The 24,624-nt window shown below is 42.8% G+C and overlaps 2 protein-coding genes across 7 annotated transcripts in view; one reads left to right on the top strand and one right to left on the bottom strand.

The window, feature by feature from the left end:
• LOC118229642 (B-cell receptor CD22-like) overlaps positions 1-20,606 on the bottom strand; it is a 39,457-nt gene extending 18,851 nt beyond the window's left edge. The window contains exons 1-9 of one of the 4 annotated variants that reach the window (XM_035421868.1): positions 20,477-20,606; positions 18,951-19,307; positions 18,370-18,630; positions 17,830-18,090; positions 17,606-17,699; positions 17,363-17,414; positions 16,612-16,733; positions 16,169-16,215; positions 15,113-15,272 (exon numbers count right to left, since the gene is read on the bottom strand). In XM_035421868.1, the coding sequence (XP_035277759.1) occupies positions 16,206-16,215; positions 16,612-16,733; positions 17,363-17,414; positions 17,606-17,699; positions 17,830-18,090; positions 18,370-18,630; positions 18,951-19,307; positions 20,477-20,531 (1,212 nt within the window). In that variant the 5' untranslated portion in view covers positions 20,532-20,606 and the 3' untranslated portion in view covers positions 15,113-15,272; positions 16,169-16,205. Of the gene's footprint in view, positions 1-15,112; positions 15,273-15,796; positions 16,216-16,423; positions 16,734-17,362; positions 17,415-17,605; positions 17,700-17,829; positions 18,091-18,369; positions 18,631-18,950; positions 19,308-20,476 lie in introns of those variants that run through there. The other 3 variants (XM_035421857.1, XM_035421847.1, XM_035421799.1) reach the window with 3 other exon arrangements.
• On the top strand, positions 3,805-21,690 carry LOC118229632. Of its 3 annotated transcripts, XM_035421764.1 has the most exons (7): positions 3,805-4,150; positions 4,543-4,851; positions 4,976-5,101; positions 5,358-5,550; positions 9,208-9,406; positions 9,739-9,990; positions 10,204-10,702. In XM_035421764.1, exons 1-7 carry the CDS (start codon positions 3,874-3,876, stop codon positions 10,303-10,305), a joined length of 1,458 nt encoding a protein of 485 aa, XP_035277655.1. In that variant the 5' UTR covers positions 3,805-3,873; the 3' UTR covers positions 10,306-10,702. The 3 variants fall into 3 exon arrangements, 2 of the variants coding, with proteins under 2 accessions (XP_035277655.1, XP_035277664.1); XR_004765702.1 differs by lacking the exons at positions 3,805-4,150; positions 4,543-4,851; positions 4,976-5,101; positions 5,358-5,550 and adding an exon at positions 20,628-21,690 and having other exon boundaries at positions 9,291-9,406; positions 10,204-10,446; positions 10,560-10,981; XM_035421773.1 differs by lacking the exons at positions 3,805-4,150; positions 4,543-4,851; positions 4,976-5,101; positions 5,358-5,550 and having other exon boundaries at positions 9,291-9,406; positions 10,204-10,446; positions 10,560-11,082.
• The last annotated feature ends 2,934 nt before the right edge of the window (positions 21,691-24,624 follow it).

Here is a 24,624-nt window from a genome sequence, read left to right as displayed (position 1 = left end):
ATACATGACAATTCTGAGACAAGAACTACCAAAGATAAAACCAATTACATCCTAGCAAACATAATACTCAACCTCACTATGCCTAAATCGAAATATGTGCAGAGCTGCAAGGACATGACTGGCCTTCTTATGGAAATCTTGCAAGATGTGGGAACACAACATCCCCATCCAGAGCCACACTACCTGTGCTTGCTTTTGCTTTGGCCAGAGAAGAATATGACTGACGCCAACATCGCAGTCTATGTGAACTCAATCCGAAAATCATCCCACAAAAAGTTGTCACACTTGTTCCGTAAAAGAAATACAATTGCTCACTTCTACCTGGGGAAATCTGAGGGACTAAAGAGGCTTGTTCCCAAATCTGACCTTGACAAATGCTTTCCCAACGTGAGACAACGCAATGCCCTTTGGCAGAGTGCAGAAATCTTTCAGGAGGATCTCATCAAAGAAAGGCTACTCAGAGTGAATGGAATGATTGAGAATGGAGAGGCTTACATAAATTATGGCAAACTAAAAATCCCAGTGCGGCCAGCTTACCTTGGTGGAGTCAGAAGTGGGTACAGCACAGAGAAGGTGTCCTTCTACATTGGTTTCGCTATTGATGGTCCACTTGCATACGATATTCAATATGAAACATACTCCAAGACTACAAGGGAGGACCTGGACTGCCCTGTCTGAGACATAATTATTCAGACATCTCAGGTGCACCAGATTTCTCATTAATTTAGGAGAAAGAAAACTAGAAGTTGTCCTTCAAATTGTAAACAATCAGCTGCGGCTTCGTTCATTCTGCTGTCCAGCAGCTAAGCTGTGCAGTCATTGTTCTGGAGGACAGCACTTCATCCACAGCTGGTGCAGACAGACTGTAGATATACATTTGTGCGGAGGATCACTAGTGCAACAAACCTTCCTTCCCTTTGCAAATCTCTGGCCAAGTGTATCATCCTGTGGTGCTTCCAGCCATAGGTGGGACTAGTTGTATTCATTTCCATACTATGGGGTACATCATTGTGTATCTTAATGGTGCCTTTTCTGGATATGCCACCTCAATCAGCAGGCAACCGGAAGATGAACCACTCTCGTTTTGCAAAAAGATAAAGACAGCTACCTTGCCAACTACATTATACAATGTAAAAAAAAAATGCTATGTAAAAGTTGTGTAAGTCGCTCTGGATAAGAGCGTCTGCTAAATGCCTGTAATGTAATAATGTAATGTAATATTATACCTTGCTGAAAATGAATTATATTGATGTGTTTATTGTTTCATAAAATATAGAAGTTATTTAGTTTATATTTTGTGATACATTTGTTAACAACTGTTTGTAACTAATATAAAAAATGCATGTGTATGTGTTAAATTTAGATCAAGAGTAGTCTTTTTTCTTACAATGAATTTATAGAGACATTTTTAGAAAAAATTAAATTAAATGGGAGCCATGTATCAATAAAATTGTACTTTAGATCATCTTTCATTTTCCTTCACAGCTATTCAGGGGCTATTGTCTCTAGCTTCTCAGTGTGAAAATTTACTCATGTCATTTACTCATTCTAAAATAAAAGAAAAAAAATTGTGATCATACTTCTAGAAATAAGAATTGACATTATTTATAAATTTTTTACTAACATTTCTAGTGGTAAGTTTGAATATTATGTATAAATATTCTTTTGCCTTAAATGGACTCCTACCATTCACTGTATGCCTCACAAACACTGTTTAGGAGTACTCAGAAGGGATGCAGTACCAAAGCAGAAATGGTTCAGCGCTCCTTTTCTGAAAAATGTATTGTTATTACACATAGTAGTTGTCATGGTTCTGTGTTCCTGCCTGTGTTTTCCTTGTTGGGCCGCCAGATGGCGGTACTTCTGTTTTGTGTCCTGCTCCCCCTGTTTAATTGTATGATTGTTTTCAATTGTCCAATCATTGTTTTCTGGCTGTCTCCTTTTCCCTTCCCTTTCCGTGGCCTGATTGTTCATGGTGCCCTCCTGTGTCTCGTCAGTGTCTGTCTATTTAAGTTCCCGTCTCCTGGACTCAGGTGCTGGATCCTTGTTGGTTTGTGTCTGGTTGTTGTTAGTGTGTGCTTCTGGCCATGTTCTGCCCATGTTCCATTGTTATGGGTTTTTTTGATTCTTGGGGTTTCTTTGTGTTCTGTGTTTTGAAGTGTTCCTTTGTTTGTGAAGAGTTGCCCTGTGAGGCCTTTTGTTCCCTTATGTCCTGGTTTTAAGTAAAGTCTTTGTTTCAGTTACCATTTGGGAGTTTTGAGTTTTTCCCCTCTGTGTTTGGGTCCTAACCCCCCACGCACCCTGACAAGTAGTGTTCATAAAAGACAATGTGGATATTTTATATTTTATATACACATATATGAGCTAATTGGTCAAACCAACAATGCACAAATCTATTAAAAATTATGATCTGGAAATGTAATACATTTTCCCTGGAAAAAAGGTAAAAAGTTACCTTTTGACAGAAAAACAAAACAAAACAAAACAAAAAAAAAACAAAACGATAAAAACAGAATTTGTCTTAGAGTTGCAGTCACCACATCCAATAGTATTCCAGTTATCAAAATACAATTAATGTGTTGTTCTGGCTAGAGAAACAGGTAAGAACAGGAAATAATTTCAGAAAATGTATTTTCTTTTCTGGTGTTCAATAAACTGTCTGTGTTTCAGTAAACTATTAAGCATTTACACATACCCTGCTACAGTGAGGGTCCCTATTCTTACCAGGCAGGATGAGGACAGCCAGTCCCCAGAAGTGCTGTGTGTCTCTGACTCCCATCTCTGCTGTTCCTCCTGCTGAGCACCTTCAGTAGAGAGTCTGTCTCTCTCGCACGCGCGCTCTTGCCCCTGCGCACACTCAGCGCTTCCAGAAAGATGCTGGAAGGAAGAGCTGCCTCCAGCTGTGTAACTCACAAGAGTCACTGATGCCGCCAGTGAGGGCGGGGCCTGAAGGGCGGAGAGGCCAGGAGCCGGGATGAGGACGAGGACTTCAGCTCACTTTGACACTTTGGGTTCTGATGGACACATCTTTGTTTCTTAAATAATTCACAATATTCAAAATGATCATTCAGATGTTCCTATTATTATTATTATTATTATTATTATTATTGTTATTATTATCAACATCACCATCATCATTATCATCAGAAAAATCATATGAGCTTTTCACTTCTACAGGGAGTGTATTCCACCTAGTGGTGGAATACATTTCCTACCGTATACAGTCACTCGCCATCCTGTCATCTTCTGAAGTCTAGGTGACAGAGAGATGACAAATCAGTGAGGTCCTATTTGTCATTCCATGGAAAAATTGATTGCATACAGAGGGGACATATTTCTAATAAGTGATAGAACTGGTCAAATGATTTCTTCACCTGTTTCTAATAACACATTTCTAATAAGTGAAATGAGGCTATAGCTTAATTTGTAAAATTCTTTCTTCACTTCTTCTTTCTGCAACATTTCATTTTATAATTTTGTATTGTGTAGGATGCATGAATAAAGCTGAATAAAACATGTCACATGATAAATGAGGGAGGTACTTGCTCAAAACCTGCAGCAGTCTTACTCTACCCTTGAGTTACAGAGTGGATTCATTTGAAGTGAGAAAACAAATGAAACCACACAGGAGGCCAAATCCATATTCAAGTATGTTAGTGCCGCTAAATAATGTGTTAAACACAGTTGTAGCAGTAACAATACGTCTGCAATACTGTATATATAAAAGATAATGTGCATGTAATATGTAATATTAAAATTAAGCAGCTGAATGTTAATGTCAGTGCCTGATCAGTAACCTTTCACTCAAAGCAGGTGAATCGTACCTCCCTGGGCTTCGGGTTGGAAACGGGTCCCCAAAACAGAGCCAGTGGAATGGCACTAATGGGGGCTGTGACAGGTCAGGTGATTAAGGTAGAGGACTTCTCCTCAAATTTGGTGCCTTGCCAAAATGGCCCATCAGCTGCACCGGCAAGGAAGAGAGGAGCCGCTGTTGGTCAGGTTCAGCCCTACGAGCAGCGGGGAGGAATTCGGGTGTTTTTAGTGAAGGAAGAGAATCCTCTCGTTTTGGACGAGCCCCAAGAGTTCCCAGGATGTGGACGTGCAGAGTTGCCAGATGAAGAGATGAGGGTTGAGGGCAACATTTGTGCAGGTAGGTCCACTGGCAATGTAAATTATCTGTTACCATCCACATTTTGGCCTGAATTCAGTTGACACAATTTGTCCTTAGGTTTGACTTAGGTACCCCTACCTTTGACAAATAAATGCAAGAGTTCCTTCACAAAAACAACTTGGCAAGATTATTTAGGCAAAGGCTAACTTCCAAGTTAATATTCCAAGTTAACTTCCTTTAATCTTCAGTTGGTGACATTTTTATGAGTACTATTTACTGTAGGTCATATTGTCAGAACTGGTCATTGAGAAATGTATTCGTCAGCCCTCTGACCTTCACTTCACAAATTCTGTCTAGTTGCAGTTCAGGACTGTCAATCTATTTAAAGCCATCCGCATTGTAAACTGATTGATTCCTCTTATCTGTCACAGACTCTGAGGCTATGCTACTTGATGACAGAGAAGGTGGAGGAGATGGGGAAAGGGAAGGCGCAGTCAGTGCTTCTCCATTGGCTCTTGACATTGGGGTTCCTGGTGGCGAGCAGTGCATAGTCTTTCGGGTGAAGGAGGAGGAGAGGGAGGTGGCATTGGATCCTCCTCAAAGAGAACATGGTCTCTCAGTTTTGCTGGTGTCTAGGTCAGCGGCGCTGGATCAGCAAGTTGACCAAGGTCATACCAGCGCAGATGGACCACTGGTATCAGACCTCCATCCTGGCTCTTTCACAGACAGCGATGGAATCTGTAAGGATTGAGTTCACTGTGTCAAAACATAATAACTTTCAACAGCATTACATCTTACAACATCTGTTCAGATAGTTTTGGTGTTTTAAGTTAACCACACTTTCTCCCCCCGCCCCCTCTGCAGGGGTGTCTGTGCCCCCAGGGTGTGGGGCAGAGGAGGGTGCTGCAGAAAATGAAGAATGTGAACAGAGCAGAGAGAGGCTCATACAGACAGGATCACAGCCAGATGTGTTTGTTTGTACTGGGGAAGGTAAATTATTATGTTGATTTTCATGGACCTGTTTATCTACCCCACCCATTACTGCCTGGCAAGCGGGGCACAAAAGGTGTGGAGTTTGTAAGGTAGAATTAATACAATAATACAATTTTGGCTCCCATACTCAATTTCTGTCAAATAAACAAAATCATTGGTACTCAAAATCAAGGACAGAGCACTTTGGAGGTGGATGGAAGCTGGGTAATTTGTGCCAATGAAGGCAAACTGATTCTTATCAATCTTCCAACAGGTGAACTGAACACAGAGCAGCAGAACACAGAGGAGCTTCTAGAATTCCTCGTGCAAACATCTGATGTGGAATACTCAGACAGCTCTGATTCTGAGCCTGAGGAGGAAGCCTTTGCCATGGCCTGTTACCATGAAGGCAGTAGCAGTGGCACAGGCAAACTCACAAGCAAAAATCTTGAGCGTTCAAGATTTAGGTATGTTTGCTTTAAAGTTTGCTCGCATGTTTACCACACAGTATCAATTTTACTTTTTATTTTTTAATGTTTTCTGATTGTATACAATGTATCCTTCTTTGTTTGTGTGTTCCCACTGCTGCATGTTCCTGGTCAGGGTGGTGGGGGATTGGGTACATAAAGCATGTCCCAGCATGCATTGGGTGAGAGGCAGGAATACACCCCAGACAGATTGCCAATCCATTACAGAGCACTCACCCACCATTCCCTCACACACTCGTACCTGTGGGCATTTTAGACTCTCCAGCTAGCCTAATCTGCATGTGTTTGGACTGTGGGAGGAAACCGGAGTACATGGAGGAAACTCACACGTACACAGGGAGAAGAGGCAGAGTCCACACAGTTCCCTGTAATGAGCTAACAAGACTTCAGCTTCTGCTGTTTTAATTTTAATTATCCCGTTGATAAGTACGTTCCTAGGCACGTATAGGCCTCAGTAAACTGGCTAAAGGCCTTTTGTTATGGCTTTAATGCTCTTTGCTATTCACAAAAGTTTCTCTGCAAATTCTGGCCAGATTCCCTAGCTCATTTTGCAGATTCAGTGCAATCATTACATAACACAACATAATGATGTAAAGATGTTAATTGCTCACAATTTCTTGTCTGTAGTCTATAAGAACATTGCGTGCTGTTGAGAAAAATACCACCAGTTTCATCTAATATTTTTTCCAAGTACATTCCATAGCCTCTTATTTTCTACTTTGTGGCTACAAACATTTATTCCAAAAGTGGAGCTCAAAATATAGATTCCTTCAGTCACAAGCAATCATTTTAGTTTTATCAATAAAGGATTAGCCCACTGGGGGTGACAGTAGTGATCACAGCACAAGATGCACTCCTGTTTTTTTTTGCGGTATTTTGCCTGTTTAAATTTAAGCTGTTATTCAGCTTCTTTTTTCACATTTGTGTTTAATGCTTGCTTTATTTCCCAGGACGATCTCAATCTCAGGTGGTCCGTGGCCTCAGGCATGCATAACAAACTCGTAGTCTTAATCACGATCAGTGCGTACCCTTGTAAGTCTCCTTAGAAAAGCAGTAATCTCAGGAATGATCATTGGGTTCTGCAAATGGATCTCAGGAGTGTGTAAGATTATCCACTCAAGCCTCAAACACTAGCACATCAACCACGACTGCCGCCAAGCTGGCTTTGGTCAATTTATCATAAGGACAATGCAGGTTGTCAGCATAGATGACAAGTCGTTGCCACGGATTGCCATAGTACTCAATTATAGAATAGCAAAACTGCTTTGTAAAAAGTGCTATACAAATAAAATAAAAGGTATATCTGACTAACTACTGACCATCATACCTGTATGCAGGGTTTCCCCCAGAAAAGTTGTTAGGGCCGGTGGCAAGTATCTTTTGACGGGGGCCGGCGGCCAAGTGTCTTTTTTGATGGGGGCCCGGCGCGGGGCAGCGACAGACTGATGGCAGCATTAAGGTAGGGCCCTATAGTTTCTGTGATAACAGAATCATGGACGGAATCGCGGAATTGAGAATTTAAAAAAAGCTATAACACAGATTCCATAGGGCCCTACATTAAGTCAGTGCTAAAAGCTGACTGAAGATTTGAAAATATAACTACGTAATGTGAATGTTGTTATAAATAAGTCATTTATTCAACACACATTTTAAAAAATCAACAACTATTTACAGCATAGCATAGTCTTACAAAGAATCTGACAACAATGTACAGACTTGGAATGCTGTGTTTTCAACAACAACAAAATTAATTAAATTAAATTAAAATAAATAATATCAAAGTTTTTGCACTCTACAAAAAACTTGAAAAAAGTCCTGATTTGCTACTGATTCTTACAGCCTTGGAATGCTGGGCACATTTCAACAACAACAAAATAAATTAAAATAAATAATATCAAAGTTTTTGCACTCCACAAAAAACTTGTATTCAAGTCCTGATTGGCTACTGAATCTTACAGCCTTGGAATGCTGGGCACATTTCAACAACAACAAAATAAATTAAAATAAATAATATCAAAGTTTTTGCACTCCACAAAAAACTTGTATTCAAGTCCTGATTGGCTACTGAATCTTACAACAAGCCTTGGAATGCTGGGGACATTTGAATAGGGATGGGAATCGCGAACCGGTTCCAAGTTATCCTATTCATTGGAATCGTAGGCTCCGAGCTTATCGATTCCGCTTATCGAAGCCAGCATGTTTTTTACGACGGCTGCGCGTTGCAAAACAATGACGTAACACCTTGGGGGAGGCAAGCACGCAGGCGGCCTCTCTCGGGTGTTTGTTTTGGACGGCAGCTGTCACAACAAATTTGATCCGGGCTGCCAGCCTTGATACATTCTGTTGCGATAAAGAATCTAAGACGACTCAGCAATTTCTCTGGATTAACGGGTTATTTTCTAGCCTGAAATGCGATTGTATTACGAAATGGCTACACATGTCATGTAACGTACAAGTAGTTGGCTATCTCCCTGGATACGAAGTAAATGTTTTTACCAATAAATAATAATAATAAATGCGATTCTATCCATGGAAATAGCTGTACAAAAAGGCAAAATAAATGTCGTGTTTGCGATTGCCGTCGTAGATATATAAGGAAATGTCACTTACAAAAAAAAAGTTTGCTCTCTTTGTAGTGGTTTGGGCTGGAAACGAGCTGTAAGAGCGGGATATGCACAACACTGCCTACTTATTGGCTACTAAATCTTACAACAATGTACAGCCTTGGAATGCTGGGCACATTTCAACAACAACAAAATATCTATGTATCTGTGTTACTGACTGTTTGGCTAGCTAGCTAAGTTAGCTAAATGACCACGTTGTCGTGCACATCAATGTCACCAAGCTAACGTTATTAATAAACAAATGAAGTCGTTATTTAGATGGCGATTAATACACCATGTAATGTTACAATGTATCGAACGTTACATTTATGCTTCTAGTTTAACGTTACCTACACACTGCTTAAGTTAATATAAAAAGAATGTACTTACCGACGAGATTAAGTGATAACACAGTTTGTAACGAGGTTAGTTAGCCTACTAAAGAAATGGTGCCTTGCTAGGTAACATTAGCTTGTGATAGTTGGAAGCATCAAGTGTTGAACGTCACTCTATGCACAATGAGGGTAAAGAACTGACCTGCTGTTTTCCTATAGTGCGTTCACGTTTTAACCAACAGATGTCGCTGGTGAGCTTTCCAACCAAGCCGCCCCACTGTAACTGTAGTTTAAAAAACATCTTAAAAATACGTTGAAAAAAAAAAAAAAAAAACCCGTTGCTTAGGCCTGGCGGGGGGTCATTTTAGGCCTTGCAATACACTGGCGGAAACCCTGTGCATGCGTCTGTCAATTATGTGCCCGCAGGTCAGCCAGCCTGCATTTTTAACCAGGGTAGTATGTTACTGCATGGCAGTACTGTGTCCTTCAGCTGAGATGTTAAACCAAGGTCCTGACTCTCTCCACTTATTAATCGCCGAAGCATTTCTCAAAACCCCCTAGTGTCCTGGTTAAATTCTCACCAAAACCAGATTTCCACATCTGGCATTATAACATACATTATAGTCCCTTATATCTGATTCGTGACACAGTCTCATACCCACATTGATCCCTAGCCCCTCCCTCCCTCCCTCCTGCAGTCCTGCAGTCCTGCAGGCCAGGCAGTGTGGAGCGGGTTTCAGGAACAGGCGAGCCCGGCAGTGCCACACGCGTCTGTCTCACCCGGAGGAATACCAGGACCAGGTGCTGGCGCGCTCTCGCCTTCGGTGCCACCTCTGCGGCCTCCCCTGCTCGTTGTCACGGCAACTCATTGAGCACCAACATTCTCAGCACCCCCTGGTGAGCCGCAGGGCTTCTCGCACAATCAACAGCTTGTTGAGTACATTTCATTGCAGGTCTGTGTTAATTAAAGACTTCAGTGGCCACTGCTGATGCACAGTAGGCTGACATTGTGCTACCTTCCTGCGTATTTCCTGTGTATTTTCACTTGCGTTTGTGCGTAGAACGTTATTTGTGTTCAAGTGCGCGGTCAGTAAAGTCAATGCTACGCCTTCCACACAGCGAGTCACAGCACCTTGTAAACATTCATTCGTTAAACAGATGAGCATGTGGTTGCCCCACGGTGGGAAAAAAAAGCCATATCTCTTCCCCCCCCCCCCCCCCCCCCCCAGCCATCTCCTCCCTGCAGTGTCCGCGGTGTTTCATCACCTTCCGGGACCTGCAGACCAGCCTGCAGCACATGCGCCTGCAGCACCCCGCTCTCTACGAGCGCCGGCTGCGGGCCCGCACCGTCTTCGCCCGCCGCCGCTGCGAACGCACCTTCCCCTCCTCCCGCCAGCTCTCCACCCACCAGCGAGCCCACCGCCAGGGCCAGGAAGCAGGCCGGGAGGAGGGGGAGGGGCGAGAGGAAGAACGCCAAGATGGTGAGAGATACTGTTTTATTTTTTCCTGAGCTCAAAGAGGAAGATGATCTGTCACAGCTATAACTTTTTTTAGAGTGAGGAACTTGCAACTTACTGGCAAATTATTTATGCAAAATAAATTTAAAAGGTTAAACAGATGAGCATGTGGTTGCTCCACGGTGGGAAAAAAAAAGCCATATCTCTTTTTTTATGCTTCTTCGTGTCTGCTTTTAGCCCAGCTCACATCGCCCTCCCTGCTTCCCCTTCCTGACCGGCACAAGTGCCCACACTGCAACTTCCTCTTCAGAGATGCTAAGACCAAAATGCGCCACATGAACGTCAAGCACCCCGCAGGCTGCACCCTGCCCCCTCCACTGCTCTTCTCTACAGGAGACGAGGAGAGGGAGGAGGAGGAGGAAGTGGTGATGGCGGTGCAGGTTAAAGAGGAGGATGAGGGTGAGGTAAAGCATGAGGAAGGTGAGGACAGGAGTAATTCCTGTACTGAGTCGGAGTAGTTCTGTAGTCCCGTTGCACCTGCTCCTGTCAACCTCCGCCACATCAGGTCTATTTCATGTCTCACACCTCTACAGACGATTTCTCCACAGCTCTCCGTCACCGTGGCAACCTGAATCCAGCCTCACCGCATCAGGGCGAGGGCAAGGAGGGCGTGGTCAGGGTGCCAATCAAGCCTGATGCAGGAGACGTGAGAACGAAAGAGGAGACGATAGAGGGAGGTGGGGAAAAGAGTCTCATGTGCATCTGAGCATTCAATCTAGAAATCAGGAGTCCTAGTTCTGCAAGACTTATACCTTCTGAACATTACACAACTTCAAAAATTCTTTAAAAATCCTAACGACGGAGAGCATCTCAAATTTCATGTCCGTCTCTTGTAAAAATCACTGATATCATGCTTAAATGGAGATGTGTGCATATTTATTTTCCTAGCTGCTCGTTTTCTCCTAACATTTCTCCTAACAGGCTGCACACGCTGGAGCGGCCCTACCTCTGCCAGGTACCGTGTCTGTGTGGTGCGCCGTAGCCTGCTCTGCCGGGAAAGGTGTGGCTGCTCTGCGGGGAAAGGTGTGGCTGCTCTGCAGGTAAAGGTGTGGCTGCTCTGCAGGGAAAGGTGTGGCTGCTCTGCAGGGGAAAGCTGTGGCTGCTCTGCAGGGAAAGATGTGGCTGCTCTGTCGGGAAAGATGTGGCTGCTCTGCAGGTAAAAGTGTGGCTGCTCTGTCGGGAAAGATGTGGCTGCTTTGCAGGGGAAACTGTGGCTGCTCTGCAGGGGAAACTGGCTGCTCTGCTGGGAAAGATGTGGCTGCTCTGCAGGTAAAGGTGTGGCTGCTCTGCTGGGAAAGGTGTGGCTGCTCTGCAGGTAAAGGTGTGGCTGCTCTGCAGGGAGAACTGTGGCTGCTCTGCAGGGAAAAGCTGTGACTGCTCTGATGGGGAAACTGTGGCTGCTCTGATGGGGAAACTGTGACTGCTCTGATGGGGAAACTGTGACTGCTCTGATGGGGAAACTGTGGCTGCTCTGATGGGGAAACTGTGGCTGCTCTGATGGGGAAACTGTGACTGCTCTGATGGGGAAACTGTGACTGCTCTGATGGGGAAACTGTGGCTGCTCTGATGGGGAAACTGTGGCTGCTCTGATGGGGAAACTGTGGCTGCTCTGATGGGGAAACTGTGGCTGCTTCGCTGTGTTGCGACTGTTTGTTTAGCTCTTTATTCAGATTAGTTTTTTTTGGTACGTGACAGCAGTTTGTCTAGTACTGCCCATTATTTGAAAGCCATATTTATTTTCAGTGCCATTTACATTCTAACCAATCATTTACATTCTAACCAATCAACATTCTTACAATCTAACCAATTTACAATCTAACCAGTCAACTTGGAATATCCATGTAGAATGGACATGCTATGCTAGACCCTTTTCTCATGTTCAGAAATCACATACTTTCCAAAAAATTGAATTTTAGCATTTTGTGTGTTTAAAATTGTTTTTTAATGAACACTAAGTTCTAATGCAAATCATATTGCAGAGGGCATTTAAATGCATGTTGCCATCTGCATCAGAGAGAATGTTTTACCCATCTATCTGTATTTTTTAAGGAAAGCAGTCTGCCCTAATTCTTTAAAAAAAAAATAAAAAAAACTTTTTTTTAACTTTATTCAGATGAAGGAAAGCAGAGGTGGGTTATGGGTAGAGACCATTTGAAAACCAGACAGTTTGAAAAGTGTCCTGGCTGGGAATCAAACCCCCGGCAGCATCGGAGCGGTGGAGTGTGAGTTCAGAGTTGACTGTCCTGCAGACAGCTGCCTTGTGGTTTCTCTGCTGTTTCTGGTCTTGGTGAGAGTTCTTCTCCCTTAGCAGGACTGTAACAACGGTGTTGCTTCATGTGGCAATCGTGTTAATGTGTCTGTATTTTTGCGAATGTAAATTTGCCTAACAAGTACGCACACACTGAGAAATAGTTACAACATTTTCATGTTACATTACATTACAGGCATTTAGCAGACGCTCTTATCCAGAGCGACTTACACAATTTGTACTTACACAAAATGTAGTGTTATTGTTGCAGTGGATTGCCCAGAAGGTGTGTTTTATCGTGAGGGAAAGTTGCTTTGATGGCTGATGCATTTTTAAAAAATCTCCTTCCAGCAGGAAGGAGAGCGGGAGAGCTGGACAGGAAGTGTCCTGATGGGCAGGTGTGTGTAGGTGAGCCCAGGTGGAGGGGTTGGGACAGGGAGGGGGGAGAGGAGGAGGAGGAGATGGGAATGTGGTCAGCAGGAGATATGGTGGGAGGTGAGCGAAAGAGAGAAGGCGAGGTGCTTGATTGTTTGCTCACAGAGGTGGCAAAAACGGCTGGGCGAGGGGGAAAGAAAGAGTGGGCCATTTTCATTCTGTCCCTGAGTCTGCGTGGAGAGATGATCTGAACGTGCAGGGGGTCAGGTCACTGCTAAGGTCAGTCATTAGCTTTGGGTTTCCAGATGTTTCCTGTGTGGCCAGTTGACCCACAGGCCTGTGCGCAATTGGCCGTGATGTCGCGTAGCGGTAGACTGTCGTGTGGTTCGTGTGGAGGAAAATCTCCTCTTAGGTTCGATGGGTGAGTCGGTGATGTAAGAATAAAGACTAGAAAATATGATTTCTTCTAATAATCTTTTTATTCTCTTTCAATCAATAATCCTGTTAATGTACGTAGGCCTACGGGAGGTCTCCAGTACCATAAAGACACACAGAGAGCTACCTCGAATTGTGTTTTACATCCTTTTTATGCAACCAGATCTCCTCCTACCATGATGTATCTTCCCTTTAAAATAACCAATCCCAGCCTAGGTCAAACTTATGTTTCACCCTTTAGTTTAACAATAACTATTATATAATCTTCAATTTTAATCAATGACAGATATTTCACTACACACACTTACAGAGGAATGTATATGCATGACTTGAATAACAAGTATTTGTTCTCATGATTAACAATTGTTTAATCTTCCAGTTCCAAAGTACATGCACTTTAAATGCATTCAATACATGCTGTGATCCAAATGAAATATTTAACTCATATACACACCACCACGTTCTAACAGACTATGTTTATATCATTACCGTTGCTGTTATTACTTTAATTTTCATTCCTTTATTTTAATAGAATATAATCTATACAATTACTAGATAGAGCAGATCAGTTCTTTCTAGGTCAGTATCCGTTCTCTTCTCTTGCAACTCAAAGGTCTTCTGCACAAGTTACAAAATACCACTAAGTGAATGTTTACAAATTTTCCTCCTGCAACTGGGGTTCAAAGATTCTCTAGGTAGTAGGGGTGTGCAGAGACGTCATTATCTGTATCTGTGTAACCAACAAAATTATCTGTATCTGTATTCGGATAGAAGACTGGAAGTGGTTTATACCGGAAGTCAAGTTAAATCCCCCCCTTTAACTGGGGGGGAGGGGGCATTGAACAATCTGAAGCTGAAAAAATATACAAATGGAAAGATTCTGTTTTGCATTGGAAATAGAAACTATTTACAGTGAAGATATATAGAAAAATGTCCTTCAGATGAAAGGAATAATCTTAAATTCCAATGATGCTGCGTTCTCGTTTCTTGATGTGTTCGCTAGGGAAACGTGAATGACCACTTTACAACAGTAATTACATAACAGTAATACATGAACTTTTTGCCTTTTTTATTTTTTTCCCCCTACTGAACTAAGTTTGGATAGACTGCAAACCATCTGATGTCCTCATATTTTACCTTGGTGGCAACTGTTAGCCTACCATGAAAATCTGGACTGGATTTCGTGTTCATTTGATAGCCACATACATACAGCATGTTACATCTTAAACGGATGAATATTGACTGAAATACAAGGTAAAAAGTTTCGTAAAATATTTCGACTGGATTTTTTTAAATGGAGGAAATTAACACATACAGCTGAAACTACAGGTTCCAAGCTTCATTTTGATGTATAGGTTGCGGTGTTTGAAAGAAATCCAGCTGCCACACCAGGATTTTGTCTCGCTAGCTCCTGCACCTGACGACGTCTCCTCGATGCGAGAGTTTCCCTGAGTGATAGCCGGGAATGGTCAGCTCTCAGCCCGCTGCCTGCTGTGCGCTGCCTCGGTGGGGGCGACTACAGAATATAGCGATCACTTTTCAATAATGTGTAGTAAATGAAACGACTAGTTAGTGAAATCAAAGTCCTATGTTGCAAACAGAATGGGCATTCTTATCTTGTGGCCATCCACAATTATATAAATCGATTTGAAGAAACATAATGGCTGACGCACAGAACTTATTTATTAAACGTTTTGCAGCGCAGTGGCTCAAAGTTTGTTGGTGTGTGTGCCGGAGTTGCAGATACAGCTAGCAACCCCCCCCCCCCCCTCTCCCTCCCTCCCCCTCTCCCCCCCCCCCCCCCCCCCCCCTCTCTCTCTCTCAAAGGCTTTTTTTTTTCCGAATCCGAATAATAACGAGCAACTTCGGGTAGAAGTAGTATCTGTTTCCATCGCATTATTCGTGCTTTCCCAAATACAGTATTCGGATTCGGATACATCCCTACTAGGTAGTATGCATCAGTGTACAAGGAGGCCACTGTCTTTCCTTAGTTACACATTCTTAGACATAACACAGAATACCTGCTCTTCTTCATTGATCTTCCCATAATCACATACATTTAAATATATTCTTGATCAGTACAATCTTTAATAAGAAGAAACGTAAAAACATTAAAAGAATGAAGGAGAAGCATATTTCCGCATTCACCACAGCGGTTCCTCCGGCCGAACGGGCGCCTGTGGTCTTCCTGTTCGGAAACACCCATGTTTAAAGTTTTTCTCAAGTAACCTTGTACATATTCCTTAATCCTTCCATGAATGATATGAATGCAATGTAATTGCAACTCTCCCAACTACACATATTCCTAGTCCTTAGATTGTTTTAAGTATATATAATTTAGCAAAAATATAATATAATATATATAATGTAGCAAAAGGCTGTACACACTGCTGCCCTAAAATGAAGAATTGTCAATCATTTTGTAAAGGTGTTGTTTCACAATGTATTCTGAGTACTGCTGAGGTTTCTACTAAAATTATACTACACTAATTTTGTTTTACCAAGGAAATGAGGCAGGAAATGACAATGCTGATAAGGAAACGTTCATGTCCCTAAAAAACCTCTGCATCATAATTCCTCTTATTACATCCTTGCTACCATACAGCCCACTGAGATAAAATGTTGGGCAAGAGGGACTTCAGTATTTTATTCTGTTGACTAAACATGATTATTTTTTGTTTTATGAGTAATGAGAGGAATAAACACTTTTGGCCTTTCTTTCATTTATTTTTACATTATCTTCATGTGGCGTTAACCCCCACCCTTACAGAAACGTTTGTATGTATACAAGTACATATACACATATGTGGGCTTCTTGGAAAATATGATAAAAAAATACTTCACAGAAAATATCTAAAAATACATATTACAATTTCTGAACGCAATAGTAATTTGCATATTTGCCCATATATTGTATGTTACAAATTGTTGCTATACCTTGAAAATATATTTCATTTCAGTTTACTGCAGTGTACTCCATGAGGGAGCATCCCATTAGTCTAGAACCTAATGTCTCAGCGTACTGTAGGGGGGTGTGGGGGGGGCGGGGGGGGGGGTCGTCTAGAACCTAATGTCTCAGCGTACTGTAGATGGTGCCGTCGTCCTCCGGCTGCTCCGGCCGCTACACTGACCTGTGCACGCGGACGAGGAGAAACATTGTCGAAGCATCATTGTACCGCCGTTCTAATGGTGACCTACTGCCCTGCAGGCTTTCATTTCAACCCTAGTTTGGCACACCTGATTCAACTAATTAGCAGCTCAATGAGATCTCCAGCTGTTGAATGAGGTGTTAGGGTTGGAGTGAAAATATTATTATAAATAAATATTATTATTATTATTATTATTATTTTAAAATTATAATATACTATACATACACTATTCTCAGAATTTAGATTTGGTTTATTATAATTATCTTCATCAGCATCACCACCACCACCATAATGAGCAACGACTACAACAACTACCACCAATAGTGATGCCCCATACCACAGCTGTTAACTGCATGTTAAAAAAAGAATGGTGCAAACCTCTTCGGTTGCTTCTTTGTGTAGTAAACGGAAGTGTAGCAGTCTTCCTCTTCCTGAGACGAGAGAGCCGGGCTCGGGGGCCCTGGCGGTCGGAGCTCTCTGGTGCGGGCATTATCAGCGGCCTACACGTGGAGAACATGGAGGGGGGGAAAAGACGCACTTCACGCCAGCAGCGGATTGGGGGAGAAAACCCAGGTTCGCAAATGCAGTTGTAAAAATGAAACGGTTGAAGCACCATTCAAATCTGAGAATTTTTTTCTGAAAAGCTGTTCAAGTGCGCAAAAAAATAAAAATGTGGACAACAAAGTATTTTAGAGCAAATATGAGCGTGGCTCTTACCTGTGCAAGCAAAACTGCACATTATTACCAAGGGTCCCATCAGACAGCATTGCAGATCAATTTCATACCTGTATGATGTATCATACACCTGCTCATAAAAGTGCTTTTGCTCTGGATGGGTAGCTTTCATGTGCCTGTGATGAGTAATCATCTAAGACAGCTTCCTGAATATTGAAGGGCCCTCCCTTCCCCTCTGCTTCTTTTTTGGCTGATTTTTCACAGCACACTTAACCACTTAAGCATTTAGCTCCAATGAAAAGGAGGAAAACATTTTTTACCCCTCATCTTCGCTTGTTATAGCATTTATCTTTGAGGTTCCAACTTGCACCGCGCGGCCTTCCTTGCACAGCAGCACCCAAATAGAACCCCAATAAGTCAGGTCCAGAACCCCAAAAATGACCGTGTATCTCACCTGAACCCCCTTGTTGCTGCCAGGGTCTTCTGTTTGGCCCTCAGCTTTCCTCCTGAAGTGGAAGCAGGCAAACATCACAGCCAATCAGTTTTTTTTTGCATCTTTGTCTGACAGTTTATGGCATGTCAGTAATTTGATCTTGCTTTAAATCTGGCTTTTAAAAAAATGACCTGGAAAGTTATGATAACGGGGCCAATAGAAGGAAATTCAAATCAAATTTAGTATCAAATTTACTTGTCTCACCTCTCGAAATAAATGATGGTTGCCAAAGCAACAGCCAGGACAGTCAATACAATCCCCACTGCCAGAGCGATGAGAAACTGAGAACTGTGTTTGACTGGAAAGGTAGAAATCACATGAAATGTTGAAATCACATGAAACGCGAGCAAGAAAGGTTTGAAGACCTCTGTGATGCTGCTGAGCTATTCATCAAAAGCAGAATCAGAATCAAAGAAATGTGCACACACCTGCTGGAGACAGGGACACTGCAGTCGAGTTGTGAGCTCCGTGCTTGTTCTGCACCATACAGTGATACTGTCCACTGTCCCTCGAGCTGATATTACCGATGGTATAAGTCATAGCATTCTCCGAGGGAACAGTTATATTATTCTTAAACCAGGTGTAGTCCTGCACTCGTGGGTTGGCATCGCTGCTGCAGGTCAGAGTCACTGAACTGCCCTCCTCTGCTTCCCTAGGACTGACTGACACTGAGGTTTCTCGAGGGGGATCTGACAAAAGAATATCATTCACTCACTGGTTGCCACTGAAACTCAAACAATTCATTACAGTCAAAAATGCCTGTTTTTATACAGTACATACAAAAACAATGATATAGTTCAAAAACTAAAGATATCTCAGCCACCCTCTGTTGTGATCTTTGGATCTGACATCATGATTATCTCAACGATAACCATACAGTTGAAGTTCTTCATGCAACAGGCAGAACTGTAAACTGTGCGACACACAGATTGCTACAATATTTATAATGACAGAAAAGATTCACTCACATTGAACATCCAAAATGATTTCTTCAAATGAGATTGTTATATTGTCCTTCAGAGCACAGGAGTAGTTTCCAGAGCGTTGGTTGGAAATAGATTTGAATGTATGTGGAGAGGATAATCTTGGGGTTAGCTGCTTGTTTTTCAACAAGGTAAAATCTGATTGGTTCAGATTGCAAGAGTTGTTTGCGGCACATGTCAGAGTCACATCATCTCCCTCCATTATTGGTTTATTTCCTCTTGATGATGTAATATTCACTCTTAACCCTAGAATTCATTCATTCAAAGAATAACTAAATTAATTAAGGGCAGTGTGTAACTTCATGATTCTAAACTTAATTTGTAAAACAAAGAGGAAGTCTAACAATGGAGATATGTTTGAGACGCAGAATCATGTTTAACTTACAAAAAACCTATCACCAACGGAAGTAAAATGTTTGTACCTGAAGATAAGATGCAATACAAAGCCAATAAAATCCCTTCCATAGTAAAAACTTAGTGGAAAATACAAGATTTATTTGGATATACTGCAGAAACAAATAGAGTTGTGGTCAAACTTGTACTATATACTAGCATAAAAATCTTACCAGTGACTTCAATTTTCACTTCTGGACCACCAGTCCATTTATAGTTACCCTGAGATTCAAATCTGAACCAGTAACTCCCAGAGTCCTCGTATCTCAAGTCCTTAATCTTTAAGGTGCAGTTGTTCTTTTTATCCCCCAGGTACATTGCTCTGCCTTTAAACTGTGATGTGACGTCATTTGCACTTCCGTTATCAACGTGGTAATCAGAACACTTCTCGGGTTTACACCATATCACATTCTCCACTTTCATGCTTTTATTGGGATATGAATAGTTACAGGGGATGACCACAGTGGACCCTCTCACTGTGCAGATTGGTGTCTTTGGGGTCCACACACCCCAGTTATCACCAAGGACACCTGGAAAACATTCATGTTATATTGAAACTCATGCAGAACAGTCAGAATTGCTGTCATAGGCTGGTTAATATGCACATGCTGTTAAACACAAGCGATGGGTATAAATGCAAATGTTATTTAACAGGGAACATAATACTTCATTATCAAAACAGAAATTAATAACGACTGAGGCATTATTAAAGCAGTAATGGAATAAAAATACAGAATATTTAATGGCAAAAGGGATATATAATTGTGTTATAACACAATTTCAACGGTTTATCAACCCAAAGGTATAGGGTTTTATACCTTCTAAAACTTAATATTTACTGTAAACTATTGCAATGTTTGGCTCATCTGGAGAGCAGAGCACTGAAGCACACATTCATGGTTATGAACTTGTAAATCCATGCTTATGCGCTCCATCCTAATTTCACTTCATTCTCCATGGAACGGAAGCACAGCATTCACAGTATGACAGAGTGAGACTTTTTATGCACTTAAGACTTTACCATAACACAGGGCAGCCAGGCCTAGATTTGATTCAAGATGGCATTGGAAATTAGGATCTTTGGGCTTAGACTAAGTTGTTCTTGTAACGTTATTCTGATCTTATTCCAGTAGTTTTCTTCACATGGCATCGAACTGTTACTGTATGCTTATATTTAGTGACTTTGTGATACGGGAAAAAACAAGTGAGATACCTTTGCACTTTCAAATAATTTTTTTTTTTTTTAATTTCAAATGTTTTGTGGACAGCTACACCCCTTCCGTAACGACACAGTGGATGAGCGTAACAATTCCACCCAAAAGCAGTATACATTTCACAGAAGTGACAAGGCAAAAGGCAATCGCACTGTTTATATTTTTTGCTTCTGAAGATTTTTTCAGAAAGCTGCGACACTGGACTCCCTGTGCATATTAAAAACCACAACACTTTTCATAAAATTATTTGGAAATAATTGTTAAACTCCACTGTCTTGATCAACATCACCTCTAATGCACTTCAGATATTTGCCACCACTTAACCATACCTTAACCTTAACCAATGACAGGGTTGTTACCTAGGACACACATCTTCACGCGAAAGTAAAAACCTTGTGATAATGAAGCGGCAGCTTTAGCGTGACATTTCACCGGAAGCCTCCATCATAGAAAGCAAGGCTGCCGCCAGTGACAGGCGGTCTTACCAGGCAGGATGAGGAGAGCCAGTCCCCAGGAGTGCAGCGTGTCTCTGACTCCCATCACTGCTGTTCCTCCTGCTGAGCACCTTTAGTGAAGAGTTAGTCTCTCTCTCTCTCTCTCTCTCTCTCTCTCTCTCTTGACCCTGCGCACACTCAGCGCTTCCAGAAAGATGCTGGAAGGAAGAGCTGCCTCCAGCTGCGTAACTCACAGGAGTCACTGATGCCGCCAGTGAGGGCGGGGCCTGAGGGGCGGAGAGGCCAGGAGGAAGATGGCCCCCGTTCAGTTTGACACTTTGGGTTCTGACTTCTTCTTTTGTCTGTCTATTTTGCAACGTCCAAACCAGAGACGAATGTTTGAGCGGCATATGTGTCTGAATAAGTGATGCCATTTCAGTTCAGCTGACAGACACATCTTTGTTTCTTGAATAATTAAAAATATCCCTGTTTCAAATCAAAAGTTCCTATTATTATTGTTGTTGTTGTTATTATCATTATTATTATCATCACATAAGTTCACTCACACTGCAAGCAACGTGCGAGCGTGTCACTTTTGACAGGAAGTGTATTCCACCTAGTGGCAGAATACACTTCCTACCCTATTCAGGACAGCACAGTCGCTCACCATCCTATCATCTTCTGAAGTTTGAATTCTTCAAATTGCACCTACAGCTTGTTGATAGTTGTTGGTGAAAGCAAATTGTTACTGTGATATTGCAGTAGAACACAGCTACACACAGCAATCTCAGTTTTAATGGTCTTTACTGTTCATATTCCACACAGTGATCTAAAAAATGCATTCACCATTAATATGTCCATTCTCCATTATATCAATTGACAGTTTGTAATGTTTAAAGTTTTCAGAATGCAAGATGGGGAGCATTTTCCACAAGTAACTGTCAGCTATAGGTCAGTTATTATTATGCCTCTTATGGAAATCTGATGCAGGAAGAAAATAAGGTTCTAATGATATCCCCTTCTACGTTTGTTTGATTATTATTTTTTAATGTATAAAACACATTTCTTATATTCAGAGCCTCTATAAATCTAGCGTAATAGCAGTAACCATTCCAATAAATTTTTATTGAAATTAAAACAGGTGTATTTTGATTCACATTCAAATGCATGAACATTTCAGAGTTCTGAATGACCCCCTTTCTCAAGGGCTCAGTACCTCTGAGGTTCTAGTGTACTTCACTTATGTATTCACTATTATCATCTGTTTGCCTATATATCCCAGTTTCATCAATAAACATTTTGTGTGATCTGATGATCAGCTTACACTGTTGTTTGTGTACAAGATTATGAGGACTATGCCAATTGAATTCCTTTCATAAAAACTCATTGATGTACGTGTGTGCGCAGCATAACTTCACAAACAAGTATAACAAGTCATCGAGTTAAGTGGGGTTGGCATGGGCAAAGTGTATCAATGTAAAGTGAAAAGAACCAAGCCCTTCCACGAATAGGGCCTATGAAATTCTTTGTTCCCGTCAGACACAAAATATAATGAAATGGAAAGTTCCATCAAATGCTTTTATATTTTCTGCCTGATAGTTAATTGATTGATTAATGCAACTGATTGGCCAGAGCAGTAGACTATTACTGGCCTTGAGGGCCACATTTGACTACCTTGGCTCTACACCATCAAAAATTCAAACCAACCACACTCCAACACAAGATGGACGTGGGAGGGTAGAGAGATGCCACTCCATTAAGTCTTAGCTGAACAAAACCCAAATATATGTCTGAGGTCATTTGTGGTCAGTTTAAATCAGACTGCATTTATCCCTGTTTAAGCTTGTTCTTTACACGTCATCTGCATGTCATTTGAAATTGTATTTACTACAAACACTATGTGGTAGGGTGGGCGTGGTTTTGCGTTGGCTGCAGAGAGAGAGTGGGCGGGGCGGCTCTCGGAACTCTGCGCCACGGCTGTTGGGGTTTATTAATCAGCACTGAGGGTTAATTGTGTGATTGATTGACAATGTGCTGATTACCTCGACAGTGAGCCTGGACGTTTAAAACCTGCTCGACAGAGAGAGAAGCGGGAGAACGGGAGAAGGAAGGAGAGCTCACGGGCTGTCAGGCATGGATTGAGAAGCAAAACTCGGTTATTGTGTATTGTGACCAGAAAGCCGCGTGGCGGCCGAAAATAAAAACAAGACGCAGTCGCATCCTGAAAGAATTAACGTGTCTGTCTCGTCTCTCAAACGAGCGGTAGCACTCAACCTGCTACAGTGGTGGCCCGTGCGGGGGGCGGCAGAAAGAGAGAGAGAGAGAGAAGGTCAAAATGGACCCAAACCGGAGCGAGGCGGCGCAGCCTCTCGTAGCGCTGGCGCGGATGCTGGAGGGGATTGGGGGATTGACAAAAGCGCCTTTGCGCCCACTACCCTTAATAGAGGTTCCCTTTGACCAAATTGCTATGGACCTCATCGGGCCATTTGAACGGAGCACCCAGGGATACCGTTTCGTGTTGGTCTTGGTGGATTATGCGACCCGGTATCCCGAAGCAGTGCCGTTGCGCAATATTTCAGCTAAGAGTGTTGCACAAGCTCTGTTTCAAATTATCTCCCGGGTCGGAATCCCGAAAGAGATTCTGACTGATCAGGGCACTTCGTTTATGTCACGTACACTAAATGAGCTATACGGATTACTGGGCGTCCGCTCTATTAGAACCAGTGTATACCATCCCCAAACAGATGGGCTTGTGGAGCGGTTTAATAGAACTCTGAAGTCCATGATTCGAAACTTCATTCACGACGATAGCCGAAATTGGGATAAGTGGTTAGTCCCTCTATTATTTGCAGTGCGGGAGGTTCCCCAGGCCTCCACGGGATTTTCTCCCTTTGAACTGTTATTCGGTAGAAAACCTCGGGGAATATTGGACCTAGTTAAAGAAAGCTGGGAGGACGGTCCAAGCCCCAGCAAAAATGAGTTGCAATACGTTATGGACCTGCGAGCAAAACTCCATACACTGGGTCGGTTGTCATGGGAGAATTTGCTCGAGGCTCAGGAACGTCAGCAGAGGCACTACAATAGAGGGACGAAACTACGACAATTCTCGCCGGGAGATAAAGTCCTGGTATTACTTCCAACCTCCAGTACAAAATTACTCGCCAAGTGGCAAGGGCCCTTCGTGGTCACACGACGAGTTGGGGAGGTTGACTATGAGGTGGAGCGTGCTGATAGAGAGGGAGCGAAACAGATTTATCACCTCAATTTATTAAAAGCCTGGAAAGAGGTGGTGGCTGTTTCTCTGGTAACGGTGGATCAGGAGAGGGACGAGCTGGGGCCGGAGGTAGTAAATTCAATCAATCAGACCCCACCCCTTTCAGATAGCCACCTCTCGCCAAGTCAGAGAGCAGACCTTGCCATGTTGCAAAAACGGTTTGCGGATGTGTTTTCTCCCCTACCAGGACGCACAAACCTCATACACCACCATATCGACACCCCCCCGGGAGTAACGGTACGTTCCCGCCCCTATAGACTGCCGGAGCACTAAAAGAAATTGGTGCAGGCAGAAATAAAGGCCATGCTGGAGTTGGGTGTAATAGAGGAGTCCCACAGTGCCTGGAATAGCCCCATCGTGCTGGTAAGTAAGCCGGATGGCTCTATTCGGTTCTGTGTGGATTATAGGAAAGTGAATGCTGTGTCACAATTTGATGCCTATCCTATGCCTAGGGTCGACGAACTCCTGGATCGGCTGGGCACGGCTCGTTTTTTCTCGACACTGGATCTGACTAAGGGCTATTGGCAGATTCCCTTGTCTGCAAAGTCCAAAGAGAAATCGGCTTTCTCCGCTCCGGACGGTTTGTACCAATTCCGAACACTTCCGTTTGGGTTGTTCGGGGCCCCAGCCACCTTCCAGCGCCTGATGGATCGGCTGCTGCGTCCGCATGCTGCGTATGCTGCTGCCTATCTGGATGATGTTATCATCCACAGTAGCAGCTGGGCACAGCATATGCGGCATGTGGGGGCGGTGCTCGAGTCCTTGAGGCAGGCGGGGCTCACGGCTAACCCAAAGAAGTGTGCGATTGGCCGAGCGGAGGTACGGTATTTGGGGTACCACTTGGGAAGTGGACAGGTGCGACCTCTGGTGGATAAAACCGCGGCGATTGCGACCTGTCCACGACCCAAGACGAAAAAAGAGGTAA

The sequence above is a fragment of the Anguilla anguilla genome, chromosome 1 (genome assembly GCF_013347855.1).
Source record: "Anguilla anguilla isolate fAngAng1 chromosome 1, fAngAng1.pri, whole genome shotgun sequence".
NCBI classification, from domain to species: domain Eukaryota; kingdom Metazoa; phylum Chordata; class Actinopteri; order Anguilliformes; family Anguillidae; genus Anguilla; species Anguilla anguilla.
The sequence above is the reverse complement of the archived record's forward strand: the minus strand, read 5'-3'. Positions and strand labels throughout refer to the sequence as shown.